This window comes from Hibiscus syriacus, unplaced genomic scaffold (genome assembly GCF_006381635.1).
Source record: "Hibiscus syriacus cultivar Baekdansim isolate YM2019G1 unplaced genomic scaffold, ASM638163v2 tig00113725_pilon, whole genome shotgun sequence".
Lineage (NCBI taxonomy): Eukaryota > Viridiplantae > Streptophyta > Magnoliopsida > Malvales > Malvaceae > Hibiscus > Hibiscus syriacus.
This window is the reverse complement of record NW_024063471.1, coordinates 8,715,912-8,731,009: the sequence shown is the minus strand read 5'-3', so window position 1 is coordinate 8,731,009 and position 15,098 is coordinate 8,715,912. Positions and strand designations below refer to the sequence as shown.

Below are 15,098 nucleotides of genomic sequence, written 5' to 3'. Positions count from 1 at the left end.
CATTAATTATGTTCAAATAATTAAATTAATCTTTAATTGATTTTTGAACATAAAATTAATTTTCATTAAGACACAAACTCCCCCTAACTAATAGCAAGAATGCAATCAAATATTATTATTATAAGCATTTTTCAAGCTTTATTAAAGTGCTAAAATTATTTTAAACACTAAGTGAAGATAGGTTGGTCAAACCTAATTCTCTCCTAAGTGTCCAAATCTTTCCTTGTCTAAGGTTTGTAAAGATATCCGCTAATGGTGCAAAGTATCAACAATTCTAGAACTACATCTTCCTTAGTGACATGGTCTCTAATGAAGTGATGTCTTATTTCAATGTGCTTAGTTCTAGAGTGTTGGATGGGATTTTTAGTGAGACAAATAGCACTAGTATTGTCACACTTGATAGGAATAGTACCTACTTCAATTCCATAATCAAAAAGTTGTTGTTTCATCCATAAAACTTGTGCAGCAACTACCGGCTGAAATGTATTCCGCTTCAGTGGTAGATAATGCAACACAATTTTGTTTCTTTGAAAACCAAGAAATCAGCATATTTCCAAGGAATTGGCAAGTACCGGAGGTGCTTTTCCTATCTAATTTGCATCCTCCATAATCCGCATCAGAAAAAGCATGCAAGCTAAAACTAGAGTCTCTAGGATACCAAAGTCCTAAACTAGGAGTCCTTAAGGTATCTAAAGATTCTCTTAACAGCTAGTAATGTGATTCCTTAGGACATGATTGAAATCTAGCACATAAGCAAACTAAACATAATGTCCGGTCTACTTGCAGTTAGATAAAGCAAAGAGCCAATCATTGACCTATATTTAACATCTACACATTTACCTCCTTCATCTAAGTCAAGCTTTGTTGAAGAGCTCATTGGAGTGTTATGAGGTTTCCCATTTTCCAGTCCAAACTTCTTGAGCATATCTTTGACGTACTTAGCTTGATTAATGAAGATGCCATCTTTTCTTTGCTTGATTTGGAGTCCCAAGAAAAATGAGAGCTCCCCCATCATGCTCATCTCAAACTCACTTTGCATTAGCTTAGAAAATTCTTGGCAAAGAACATCATTAGTAGAACCAAATATTATATCATCAACATAAATTTGAACTACTAATAAATCTTTACCTTTTCTCTTTAAAAACAATGTAGTGTCAACCTTTCCTTTTAAAAAATCTTTTTCAATTAAAAAATTGGACAATCTTCATACCAAGCTCTAGGAGCTTGTTTTAAACCATAAGAGCTTTTGTCAATTTTAAAACATGATCCGGAAATTTGAATCTTCAAAACCTGGAGGTTGTTCCACGTACACTTCTTCTTTTATAAAACCATTTAAAATGCACTTTTAACATCCATTTGATATAATTTAAATTCATTGAAACATGCAAATGCTAATAACATTCTAATTGCTTCCATCCTAGCTACGGGAGCGTATGTTTCATCATAGTCTATGCCTTCTTCTTGAGTATAGCCTTGAGCAACAAGTCTAGCCTTGTTCCTCACTATATTACCACTTTCATCAAGTTTATTTCTAAAAACCCATCTAGTACCTACAGTAGATTTATTACTAGGCCTTTCAACTAATGTCCATACTTTACTTCTCTCAAATTGATTTAATTCTTCTTGCATAGCCATAATCCAATGTTTATCTTTTAATGCTTCTTTGATGTTCTTAGGCTCTATGCATGAAATAAATGCAACATAATTATAGATATTTCTAAGAATCGAGTAGTTACCCCTTTTGATGGATCACCTATAATTTCACCATCTTTGACATAGTTGTACTCTCTTGGAAAAGATAATTCCCTTTCTTCAATGGTTGGATTCTCGAGGGGATCATGGGTTTCCTCATCTTTTGTTTCTTCCTTTGATGATGATTCTCCAACGTCATATCTAACGTCATTTGCTTGTACAATACCTACATCATCATTAACAGAAGAATCCTTCCTCGGAAGGGGATTATCATCGAAAACAACATGTATAGACTCTTCTACAACTAAAGTTCTTTATTAAATACACGATAGCTTTAGAGTTTAATAACCCAGAAAATTCCTTCATCACTTTTAGCATCAAATTTACCAAGATTTTCTTTACCGTTGTTTAAAACAAAACATTTACATCCAAAGGATGAAAATAGCTAATGTTAGGCTTTTTATTTTTGAGAATTTCATATGGAGTTTTCTTTAAAATTGGCCTAATCATTACTCGATTTATAACATAACAAGCGGTATTTGTGGCTTCCGCCCAAAAATATTTTGGCAAATTATTTTCACAAAGCATGGTTCTAGCCATTTCTTCTAAAGTTCGATTTTTCCTCTCAACAACTCCATTTTGTTGAGGGGTTCTAGGTGCTGAAAAATTGTGGCTAATACCATTAGAATTACAAAACTCAATAAATCCAAGATTTTCAAATTCAGTTCCATGATCACTTCTAACACTAGTGATAGAGTATCCTTTTTCATTTTGGATTATTTTTGAAAATGTGATGAATTTTCTAATGCTTCATCTTTAGTACTTAAGAATAGAACCCAAGTGTATCTAGAATAGTCATCTACCAAGACAAATGCATATTGTTTTCCTCCCAAGCTAGTAGTTCTAGTTGGCCCAAAAAGATCTAAATGGATCAATAGTAATACTCTACTAGTTGATACATCATTAATAGATTTAAAAGAAACTCATTTTTGTTTTCCTTTAGCACAAGCATCACAGATTTTATCATTATCAAATTTAAGCTTAGGCAACCCTCGAACTAAATCACCTTGAATTAGCCGTTGCAAAACACTCATACTAGCATGACCTAGTCTCCTATGCCATAACCAACTATCATGCTCATCCTTAGCAACTAGGCATAAATTAGTCATATCAATAGAATCTAAATGCACCATGTAAATGTTTCCTATTCTATGACCAACAAGCATAATCCGATTAGATGCAATGTCAATGACTTTACAACCATTAATTTCAAATAAGACATTGAATCCTTTATCGCATAATTGACTGATACTCAATAGATTATGCTTTAATCCATTCACATATAAAACATTCTTAATTTGTATGGAAGAGGTATTACCTATTGTACCAGTACCTTCAATGTGACCTTTTGAATTGTCTCCAAAAGTCACTTCTCCTCCATTTTTGGCGTTAAGCTCAATGAACCGGCTTTTGTCTCCGGTCATATGTCTTGAGCATCCACTATCAAGGTACCATGAGTTTGAATTTGTTTCCCGTGCCTTGTAGCAATGCTCCTTTCCCTACAAACATAGATTAATTTTTGATTTTGGTACCCAAATTCTTTTGGGTCCATATTCATTAGTTTCCAAAATCCTAGTCCCTTTAGGTATCCATTTGTGTAGGATATTTTTATCTTTAGTAGTAATGAGTTCTTTAGGAACCCACACACTTCTAATGATTTTTCCATTAGAGGTTCTTTGGGGACCTCTATGATTGTAGTTTCTAAAACTTTTTCTAACAAAGTTGGATTTTGAATTTTCACCTTTTCAAAATGTTTTGTTCCAACTTTATCAAAAGAAGTTTTAAGATCATCAATTTTCTTTTGATGATCATCATTGATCTTTGAAAGTAAATTTTGCAAATCTAAATTTTTCTTTTCAAACTCTTCTAGTTTGATTTGCAAATTTTTGATTTTACTTTCAAGATCGTTGTTGGTTTTGGATATGAGTTTGTTTTCATTTTTCAATTTTGAAACATCATTTTTATATTTTAAAAACAATTTCTCATAATCCGAAGCCAACCCATTGTACTCCTCAAATAACTCATCATAAGATAAATCATCAAAATCAGATGAGTTAGAGGTTACCTTAGAATCTTCCCCGAATGCCATCAAGCACAAGTTTGCTACTTCTTGTTCCTCTTCATCGGAACCTTCTTCATCGCTCCATGTAGCCACATGAGCCTTGTGCTTATTCTTTGATTGACCCTTTTTCTTCAATTGTGGGCAATCATATTTGACATGCCCCGGCTTTTTGCATTCATAGCAAATGATTGGGTCCTTCTCTTTTGGTTATTTTTTGAGGCCTTCGTTTCGTTTGAATTTTCTTCCTTGGTAAGGTCTCATCATTTTTCTGAACCGTTTGGCAAACAATGCCATTTCCTCGTCATCATCATCATTAGAATCACTCTCATCTTTTGTGGATTTGAGAGCAACTCCAATGTTTTTCTTCTTTTCCTTCTCCTTTGGTGTCTCTTCAACTTTATCAAGGTCCACCTCATCTTCAAGCATCATCTCATGAGTGAGGAGTGAACCGATAAGTTCTTCAAGAGTTAACTTCCTCACAAGCTTTTCATTTGATTGCCGTCTTCTTTGATTGCCATGATTTTGGGAGGGAGTAGACTAACTTCCTCACAAGCTTTTCATTTGAGATGATCTCTCCATATGATTTGAGACCATTGACAATCGTTGAAAATCTATCCGTCATAGATTTGATGTCTTCATTTGGTTTCATCCTGAAATCTTCATAGCTATGCGTTAGAATACTAATTTTTGATTTCTTTACCTCATTTGTACCTTCATGTGTGACTTGAAGTTTGTCCCATATTTCTTTGGCGGTTGTACACGATGAAACTCTTCCGTATTCATCTGGTCCAAGAGCACAAAAAATAATATGGATGGCTTTGGAGTTGAGCTGGAACATTCTTGTCTCTCCTTCACTCCACAACCTTGGATGAGTGAGAGGTTTGATGTATCCTTCTTCTACAGCATTCCATGCTCCCATGTCACTTGCTTGAATGAAGTACATCATTCTATTCTTCCAATAGGCATAGTTAGCTCCATTGAAGAAAGGAGGCTTGTTGACGGGCATCGAATCGAGACCGGAGTCGAAGTTTGAAGTGGAGGCCATTGATGACTTTGTAATCGATGTAACTCTTCCCGGATCGACTCAAGAGGCGATTAAACCTTCAAATGAGTTAGGCTCTGATGCCAATTGTTGAGTTAATCGAATGACGAAATTGGCCAAGAGGGGGGTGAATTGGCAATAAAAATTTTGTGGAAGATTTTGCAGAAAATTGAAAGTAATTGCACAGCGATTTACAGTGGTTCGACTTTCTCAAACAAAGTCTACGTCCACTACCTTAGCTATCCACACTAAGGATTTTCCAACAAATTCACTAATTTGTTCTTTCTTTTGAGGCCAAAGAGATAACCTTACAATTCCCTCAAGAGTATACCCCAACTCTTGAGAACACTCTTTTCTCAAAGAGAAGATTACAAATTTGCAAACTTACAAGAAAACCTCACAAGGTAAGATGTTTGCACAATTCTAGAACAAAGAAAAGAACACTCAAAGATGAATACAATTGAGCACAAAAAGGTGTTCTTGAAAGCAAAATGAATATTGAATGAAAATGAGCTTGAAATGCTCAAACTTGAGGTTTGATGCTTTCTCTCTGATTCTCTCTTGATTCTAGTTTCTTGATGTTTCTTGTTGTTGATCAATGGCTTCTAAGCTTGCTTAAATACACCTTGGATCACTTCTGAACGTTGGGGATAATTAGAGAAGATATTATAGCCGTTTTAGTGTGAAAACATTTAATAAAACAGCTTGGACAGTGGGGGGAATCGGTTCCCTCTCATAGGGAATCGGTTCCCTAAGTGTAAAATTCAAATATTTCGACCGTTGAACAAGGGGGAATCGGTACCCCCTTGGGGGGAATCGGTTCCCTCCGAGCATTCTGGAAATCTCGGAGCCAAACCATTCAGGGGGGAATCGGTTCCTCCTATGGGGGGGAATCGGTTCCCTCTGAGTATTCTGGAATTTTTGGCTTTGAATTGGTTCGAAATACTTTGTAAAATATTTTGAAATTGTTTTATTAAAACTTAATTTTACACTTAAGTAAGGATCAAATGATTTTTGAAATATTTGGAGTAATGTTTTTGATATTCGAATAGTTATATCGAATATACTTAGAAAATCATTTGGAAAATCTTAAAATTCATTTAACTTAATTTGTTATATCGAAATATTAAAATGTTTCAACAAATAAGGTAATGTTCATTTATCAAGGAATTAATAGTGTATTATCTACGTTATGTTTATAGGGTGACTACTGGTAATTCCCAAAGTAAATCAGCATCCTTTTTAAAAACCCATATCATGATTTCTTAGGCAATATTCATTTACTTAGATCAATAACAAAACTTTCACATTAAATGCTCAAGGGTGGTCGTTATTGGTCTTAGTAAACCAACATCCTTTTCCAAACATAGCATCCATAATGATTTTTAAATTAAATAAAAAATAAAACTCAAAATTTCCAATTTTTAAATATAGAGTAATAGACTAGGTATCAATTGCTGAGCATTGAGGTGGTGCTAACCTTTCCCCACGTGTAGCCTACTCCCAAACATGTTTTCTGGTTTTCACAAACCCAAAAATTTAGTATTTTTTATAGAAAAAATATTTTGTTAAAATTATCTGATTTTATGTGTTCCAATCTTAAAGTGATTGGTGGCGACTCCCAACATTTCATTAAAAATCATTTCAAAAGAAAAAAACCACATCGTTGCACCTAGTCGGCTTTCCCTCCGAAGGGCCGGTTGTGACATGTCCAACATCAAGATACCCCAATAACTCATTAAATAAGGTAATGCTCATTTATCAAGGAATTAATAGTGTATTATCTGCGTTATGTTTATAGGGTGACTACTGGTAATTCCCAAAGTAAATTAGCATCCTTTTTAAAAACCCATATCATGATTTCTTAAACTTTAAGGCAATATTCATTTACTTAGATCAATAACAAAACTTTCACATTAAATGCTCAAGGGTGGTCGTTATTGGTCTTAGTAAACCGACATCCTTTTCCAAACTTGACATCCTTTTCCAAACTTTGGCATCCATAATGATTTTTAAATTACATAAAACTCAAAATTTCCAATTTTTAAATATAGAGTAATAGACTAGGTATCAATTTCTAAGTGTTGAGGTGGTGCTAACCCTTCCGCACGAACGGCCGGTTGTGACATGTTCGACATCAAGATACCCAATAACTCATAAAATATGTGCATGACCAAACCATTGCAAAAATAATAATTAACGATAAAAAATTATAATAAGATAAAATAAAATAAAATTTCAAAATTATAATTAAAAAACAAAATCACAAATCATAAATAAAAATTATATTAACCCACTTAATTTCTAAAGGAGAATTTTGGGATAGCTCTGTAAAATTTCGATCCAAAAAAGTGATCATTATTTTGTCACCATCCAAATAGTTTAGAGTAATTCCGAGCAGTTCATCACACAAGTTGTATCAGTTTACTTCGGCAACACCGATTATAACCGTTCTGTCAACAGATAGAGTAAGATTAAATGCAACATCTTGTAGTGTAATAATAACCTAGCCTCCCCACACGAAAGATGAAGTGCGTGTATCAATTGAGGGTGCAACCTGATACCACCAACTATAGTGATGATGTGGCCAAAATCGACATCATACAAATATGAAAAATGTCCTCATGAGGTGGTGTAGAGGTTGAGATTCAATGAAAGTTCATATCCATTCAAATTAAAAATTTTAAATTATAAATAAGTAAATAACAACTAATAAAAATTAATTCACTAAATAAAAAAAGATTTTACCTTAGGATTTATCCGAACTAAGAAAATATAGTAGACAAGTAGGAAAGAAAGATAATTGAGAGACATGTGAAGGGAAATAATAAGGATGGACTCTATTTATATCAGTCCTCGCACCCTTTTCCGAAGCGAGGAATTAATGGACCTCGCGCTACGTGGAACGTGAGGTCATTTGAAAAGACGTGGTTTTAATGCAAATCAATTCTAATGTGTCAGAAGGGACCTCGTTATTTGCAGAACGCGAGGTCCCAAGATTTTTAAATTTATTCTTTTTTATTTATTCAAATATTATATTTTTTTGGGTTTTATTTGTTCAATTAAAATATAATAATTAGGATATTTTTTTAAAAAATATATATATCATTTTTAAATTTTCATCTTTTTTAAATTTCCATTTATTATTTTTCTTTAAAATTTAATACCTTGCTATACGCATAACGTGAAATCCTTTGAAAAAAGTGACTTTTCAATCCCACGATAAATTTTTGAGTCAGTTCAATTTCTCAAGGACCTCGTTATGTGCAGAATGTAATGTCCGTTTTCCAAATTTTAAATTGAGTTATCTAAAAGTGCTTCCACGTTGGATGAATCTCTTGCCCTACAGAACGTTAGGTCCTGTATAACACGAGGTATTCCTACATGGTTGATTTTGGGGTCATTTTTCCAAATAAACTTAGGTGAGGGTCATTTTCCTAATAAATTAATAAAAGGGGTTATTCTATTAAAATTGTCGTAGTATTTATTCAAAATCTTTCTTTGGCACTGACAACGCGTACACACCATGTAGCCATAACTGCACTAACCTGAAATCTCTAGGAATAATAAATTCTCCTTTATCCATTATACCACTGTGTTACTTAATGAGTTTTTAACCGTAAAATTGAATGATAATTGAAGAAAAAAAAACCAAGATTCTCAAATAAAAAATAGTATATAAACTATTTTTTATAAAAAAAATATGTAGAATGAATCATAAATTTTGAAATAATACAAGGACTTATTATATTTTTAGACATAAAATGTTTGGCATTGGTTTAAGACTATATATATATCACGATTGAAAATCCGAAAAATAAAATTGGGAATTCTGGAAAAATGGCGCAGTACTCACATTTGCACCAAAAAAGAACTATAGGATACAGAGTAAAGAGTAAAAGCGCCCCCTAAACCCACATTAATCCAAAAATTATCTGATTTTAATCCAAAAATTATATATATTTTTTAAAATTAAAAATACATTAATTTTGAAATAATCTCAAAATTTTGAAAACCTTCATTTCAACCTCTAAACCCACGCCAACCACCGCCATCGCTCGTCCGTTCCTATCACTGCCCAGCCCAATCGAAGCGCCTCGCCGCCATTATCAAAGCCTCAAAACAATTCGTGGATAGTCATAACCCTTGAAGTTTCGTCGAAAACCCACCCAACGCCTCGAATTTTGGACGATTCCGGCCGCCTCGGACCTCTGTTCGCCTCACCGTCACTATATTTAGCTTCTTCGTCGCTGTCCGCTCAAAACCCATCCGGTGGGTCACATCGTAGTCCTGTCCGCCGTTGTGGGTAAGCTTCAGTGTTAGGATTTAGATTTTTTTATAATTTAAAAGAAATAAGGTTTTTTTTTATAAATATATTAATATTTTTAATATTTATTTTTAAAAATAAAATTTTAAAATTACCAGATTGTGACATGTGTCACTTAACGGAAAAAACTAACGGTCCGTCACGGCGTGACCCATTATGAGTTACGGAATGTAACGTTAGGCACCAAACTGAAACAAAAAATACCTTAGGCACTGAACTGGAGAAGTGAACATACATTGGGCCCCTTTTGTATATTAAAGCCAAAAATAAATATCTGGTTGACATTGGCCAAAGATATTATCGTTCTTGATGACGTGGAACATAGCGACGATATTGACACGTGTAAAGCGTCGCCATGTGGAGTCTTTATTGGCTACCGAGTCCCGTCCCCCACCACGACATCGCCGGCCTCTCTCCATTTTCTCTGCTAAATTTAAGGTACAATTTCTTTCCCTTTTTGTAAAGTGAAATTATTTTCACCTTCTCTTGTTCCATTTTCAAAGAATATACAATGGGAGATCATCTCCGGCGGAGTTTTCCTTTTGCGACTCGGCGCTTTTTGGATCCTCAGCCTTGTGTACCTGAGTTGACTCGAACCCAATCCGATTCCTCCGACTCCGGTGTTACCATTCAGAGCGTCAGAGATCCTACTGCAGATGCACAACCGGTAATTTCTCTTTCTAATTTTACCTTTCATTTTTCCTCCAGTGTTTCGAATTATGGTTTTGCATTTTTTATTCTTCCTCAAAAAATTTATTTCTTAGTTTAAGTGTTATATAATAATTCTAGAATACTGTTCTGACCGCAGAAAATCTGTTATTTTCTAAAAAAATAAATTTTGTTTGAAAAATCTAATTAGGAAAAACTAGAAAGATGGGATCTCTTCATTGAAAAAGAAGCTGCAGTTAATATTATTCTTTTTCAGTTTGCTTATTTTTCAAATATAGAAGTTTTATTGTTAAATTTGAACATCATAACAAAAGCAATTAGTAATGCTTTTCTTGTAATACACTGACACTATATTGATGAGTTGCTTTAGTTTTGAATTACTGATCCGTAATTGAGAAACCAGTTTTTTTGAATCTTACTTATTGGGTATGATTAGCGGTTCTGGAGTGGAGAAATGGAAATTCAGTATCTTGCAGTTCTATAAAAGTATACTGTATGCCCTATTGGTTCAAATTTTGCACTGAATCATAGAACAAAAGTTTTGGTGTCTCATTAACCCTATACTTGCTTGAGATATATGTGGGTATCAAAACTATTGGAAGCAGCTCCTGCTGAAAAGTTTTGTCCACAATATCAAGAAAGTTTTGTACTCAGCTTTTCTTTGCAAAGAAAAGCTGAGTACAAAACTTTCTCGATATTGTGGACAAAACTTTCTTAGACCTTTCAGCAGGAACTGCTTCCAATAGTTTTGATACCCACAAGATATTGATACCAAATGAACCTAAGAGAACATAGCAACCCTTTGTTCCCTCTATAAGATGATATGGATAATAAAGGTGCCTTAATTTGTTATTTTGGCATTTGTTTTTATTTTTCTTTCGAAACGAAGATTTAGTTTCTGATCATTTAATAGTGTAATTGAAGGCTGGATGTAGGTTTTAAAGTCTATTTTCTGGTTCTAGTTAGAACATAGAATTGGTTACATTTTTGTTCGAGATTGGTCAGTGGTAGTTTCAGCATTATATTTTAACATTGGTTACATTTTCATATTCTTTTATATTTGAGGAACTTTTCTTAAAGTAAAGTCTGAAGTTTATATTAGGTATTTACCATTGGAAAAGCATCTCATCTTTCTAAATTGAGGCAAAAGTTTGGGTCGATGATATGGGATATCCTCATTCTTTTCTATATGATATACTGAGGCTAATGATAGGATTTTGGGAAAATAACCTATGCACATTCTCTGGTTTGAGGCTAAGCTTTTGATCTACAAGGGGTATTAAGACATCCTAGATGGAAGGAGATGTTTTTCACTTGGATTAAGTGATTATTAAACTTGTTTTTGTTGATCTTCCTCCACGCTTTGCTATTTCTATGGATCCTTGCTTGTTATAGAAATCTCTTGTTTGCCTTTTTAATGAAGAAAATGTTTCTACTTGTTGTTTATGACCCTTGGGATCTAGTTCCCTCTAGATTTCTAGCCTGCTCTAGTGCCCTCTATTTATGTACAAGACCATCATTTCCATGTTCATTTCATATATAAGATTGTGTTCTGCTGGAGGTAGTTAGGTTCCCTGTAGAATGCCTCAAATTGTCGTGTTCATTAGTTGTTTTCTATCAGTAAATTTCTCATCAGCAGTTTTAAATTGTCCTGTCTTCTCCAAGTTCCTCATGTAGTTTTTAGCATTGCATTTCTGGATTCCTTAGCTTTGAATTGCAATTTCCTCTTGGTCACCAACTAGTGCTTCTAACCTACGCTTAAGTATTTGTCAGCACCTTTTCCATCTGTTTTCTATAATAAAATCTATCTGAGAAATCCAAAAAGGTCAGCATTGTTTGTGTAGAACCTAGTTGTGTAAAGCTGTCGTGATTTAAAAACTTTAGAAAATGAGTTTTTGTTTATCTTAAATTCTAAGTTGTAATTTACTTAGTATTAGGCTTTACCTTTTTAGAAGATAAGTTTTCTTAGGAGATAAAGGTTAAGAAAAAGATACCTAGTTAAATTGTAATTCTTAGCCTGTAAAAGCATGCTGGTTTTTTATTTTTCAAGTAAGCAATACGAACAGAACTCAGGTTCTCTCTTCATTTAAAATTTCCCTTTCTATCTTCTTGGAATATCTCTTCAATTCTTCTTCGAATATTCACACTAGCAGAATCATACTTTAGCTATTTGGAGTCCCCGTGGATTTGATGGCAAGTTAAAGATTGTCCTCTTGTTGTAGAAAACCATTTTTCTTTATTGATTAGCCTTATATAAATGGTTTAATTTTTCCCCCTGCATGCAATATGTTGTATTCGATTTTTCTCTTTATTCTAAAGCTCTCTTTTCCTCGTGGTTCAGCTTTAATCTTTTACTATGTTATTTTAATTTTTAATGTAGCAGGGAAAAACTATGGTTTGGACAAATGAGAAGCACAACTCTTATCTTGATTTCTTAGAAGCATCATTTGTTAAGAAGTTGCATTATTCTAAGAGTTTGCATGGCTGTCACCAACAAATGGGAATGTGGGAACAATGTCCATTCTCACAGCAGCCACCAGAAGGGCATCATTCTTCTCATCGGGTCGGAGACTTAATCTGCTTGTTCCTTCTTATTGTTAGGGTTATATCTCAATTAACTGCCTAGCTTCAATAATTTATCTTTAATTTTCGTTTCAGTTTTCAGTTCTACGAGATGGCTATGGCCAGAAGATGAACTATAAGAGCCATGACCATTTCTTGGAAAGCACAGCTGAATCTGGTGCTGTCATGGAAAGTCCAAGGTTAGGTAAGTTTACATCTGCAGAAAAAACAAGCATAACATATCCTGTTCCTAGAGAAACTGTGGTTCCCAATGATGGAATCTACTTGGGAAATAGTGCAAACTTTTCTTGCAAATCAGCAGTAAATTCAGAGCAGAATCCCATCATTGATTCATGCAATCACAACCTGGGTAGCTGCACCGCTGGTAAATCTACTTAAAAGCCTCAATCTGATAGCAAATTTTCCTCTTTCCCCTGCCCCCTTCACATCTATTTTGAGTTTCCATATTCCGTGCTAGTCGAGCATGGTTTTAACCATTGCACTTCCTCATGCGCATGCCTTAATTTTCTGGAAATTTCTGAAAACAAGCATGTTTTCTTCTCCTAGTATGCTTTTGATGGAGATGTTTCATGGATGAACTTTATGGGGTCTGTTTCTGACTTACTGGTTTGACACCAGTGAAGGCTTGTATGCTTAGGCTATCTTTCTCTCTATTTAGACTTTTCATGATTGGTGAAAGCAATTTAATCTTACATAATTTAAGTCTTGTGAGCAGTTTCCTTGGTCTGCAGTGCCTCCAAATTTCACAGTGAATGTACTGTTTATATGTGTTTGCGCGTGTGCACCTTGATTTCGTTGTTTGTTACTAGTAGCTTTAAATGATGGATTTTAAAGGAGGGAAGACCTACAGACGATTTTATTTTATTTTTTTGGATTAGAATAGACTGGATGAAGTACTTGTTGGGCTGGGAGGCACATGTGGTGTGTAGGATTGGCGCCACAGTTCATCCAAAGAGACTCAAATTGCAGAGATGCCATGTGGGGTGCTGTGTTTCAGTAAGATCAGGCTGAAAGGAACGTAATGAAATGCTCAGGTTTTGCAGTAGTAAGTTGTAAGGAAACTTTTATGAATGGTTTGCTAGAGGAGCCCTGCTTTATCTACGGAGAGCTGGGTAGCTAAAACATCTCGATAATTGTAGTAAGGTTACGAGCTTATACAAGAAATGACAGGAACATAATAAAATGTTTGGTAAAAGCACCAACTGCCTATAGTCTTTTAGATGTTTGGTCATCTGCTTATGGATCCTAAAATGTTTCTGTGAAACAAGAGTGTTTAGATGGGAAGATGAGTTAAAGTACTAAAAAAGATTTGAAGCTTTATATTTTATCAGTTTTAGCCATAAATCTTTCTTTCTTGCATATTATCTGGGGTTCTGAATGGGTTACTATAAAAAATCATCCAATTGATTTGTGATTAAGCATCTCTAATTCCTTGTTAGGTAGCCACCTGTTGGCTATTCCTTTGTATCTGTGACTTAAGGATTTTGTTGCCATTGGATACTTTTCCTTTACATGTTCCTTGAGAGGATCATATTTATATTTTTTTGTTTATGCTATTCCTTTGCCAATGGTTGTTCTGTTTTTTTTTAACTGAAGTATTTGGTCTTTTATAGACGCCTCAGATCAGAATTTTGTGGATGAATACCAAGAAGAAAAGACTAGCTGTATGTCGGGGGCAAAACGCTTGAAGATGCAGACAGTGATTAATGCTTCAAGTAACAGTCTAGTAATGTTAAAACTTTGCGACTTGGATGTGTAAACAAGATTTGAGTTATTCAATGATGCTTCATGTTTTAGAAATCTCACATTTATTATTCATGAAATGCTTGTTCAGGTTGCCCCAGTTGGCAAATTGTTTGTTTACCGTAATTGGAATTACGGAATTGGTTTTCCCCGAATTCCCGTGTTTGTTTCACGTAATTCGTTTTTCGGAAAAATGTTTTCCAGTGTTTGTTTTACGTAATTGGTTTTTCTGAACGTAATTCATTTTCCTAGTAACAAAATTTCCTTTTTGTTTTCTGGAAAATGACTTACGGATTCATTTTCCGTAAGTCATTTTCCGAACTTTTCACTTCAAATAATAAATACTCAAAATAATTTTATTTTATGAATTTAATAATAATAAAATATTTTAATATCATTTTCATCAAAATATTATTTATTAATATATATAAAATTATAATATTATATTTTTAATATATAAAATAATCAATTATATTATAATAATATAAGATTATATTTTTTTTAATAATATAATAAAAATTTATATTTAATAATTAATAATATTTATATATTTAAATGATATTTAATAAAGATTTAAAATACTAATTAATATTTTAAAATATAATATACACTATTACTTTAATAAATATTTATAATATTTTTATTTCACTAAAATAAAAAAATTAATATTTTTATTAATAAATTATAAAAATACTATTTAATAATAAATAAATTATTTTTAATAATAAAAAAGTTTTATGATAAATAATATTATTTATTGTATTTAATATTTGTAATAAATAATTTTTAAAAAACTCCTCAACTAGTGGAAAAAATGTTTAAATAACATCTTCCAAACATCATAAAACGTCTTCCAGATGTTTTTCAGAAAAATGTAATTTATTTTACGGAAAATATTTTCCGGAAAACGTTTTCCAAAA

The 15,098-nt window shown here is 33.2% G+C and overlaps 1 protein-coding gene across 1 annotated transcript; it reads left to right on the top strand.

The window, feature by feature from the left end:
• The first annotated feature begins 9,682 nt into the window (after positions 1-9,682).
• Positions 9,683-14,411, top strand: LOC120187655 (cold-regulated protein 27-like). Its single transcript, XM_039191324.1, has 6 exons — positions 9,683-9,850; positions 12,233-12,415; positions 12,511-12,799; positions 14,049-14,161; positions 14,270-14,321; positions 14,383-14,411. The coding sequence occupies exons 1-6, from the start codon at positions 9,695-9,697 to the stop codon at positions 14,409-14,411; spliced, it is 822 nt and encodes a 273-aa protein (XP_039047255.1). The 5' UTR covers positions 9,683-9,694.
• The last annotated feature ends 687 nt before the right edge of the window (positions 14,412-15,098 follow it).

What these genes read in the sequence shown, in the direction of transcription:
- LOC120187655 (XM_039191324.1), top strand. Translation starts at nt 9,695, where the DNA reads ATGGGAGATCATCTCCGGCGGAGTTTTCCTTTTGCGACTCGGCGCTTT. An exon ending in CCTGGGTAGCTGCACCGCTG is followed by an intron (nt 12,800 to 14,048) that starts GTAAATCTACTT and finishes GGTCTTTTATAG; the next exon opens with ACGCCTCAGATCAGAATTTT. An exon ending in TAATTGGAATTACGGAATTG is followed by an intron (nt 14,322 to 14,382) that starts GTTTTCCCCGAA and finishes AATGTTTTCCAG; the next exon opens with TGTTTGTTTTACGTAATTGG.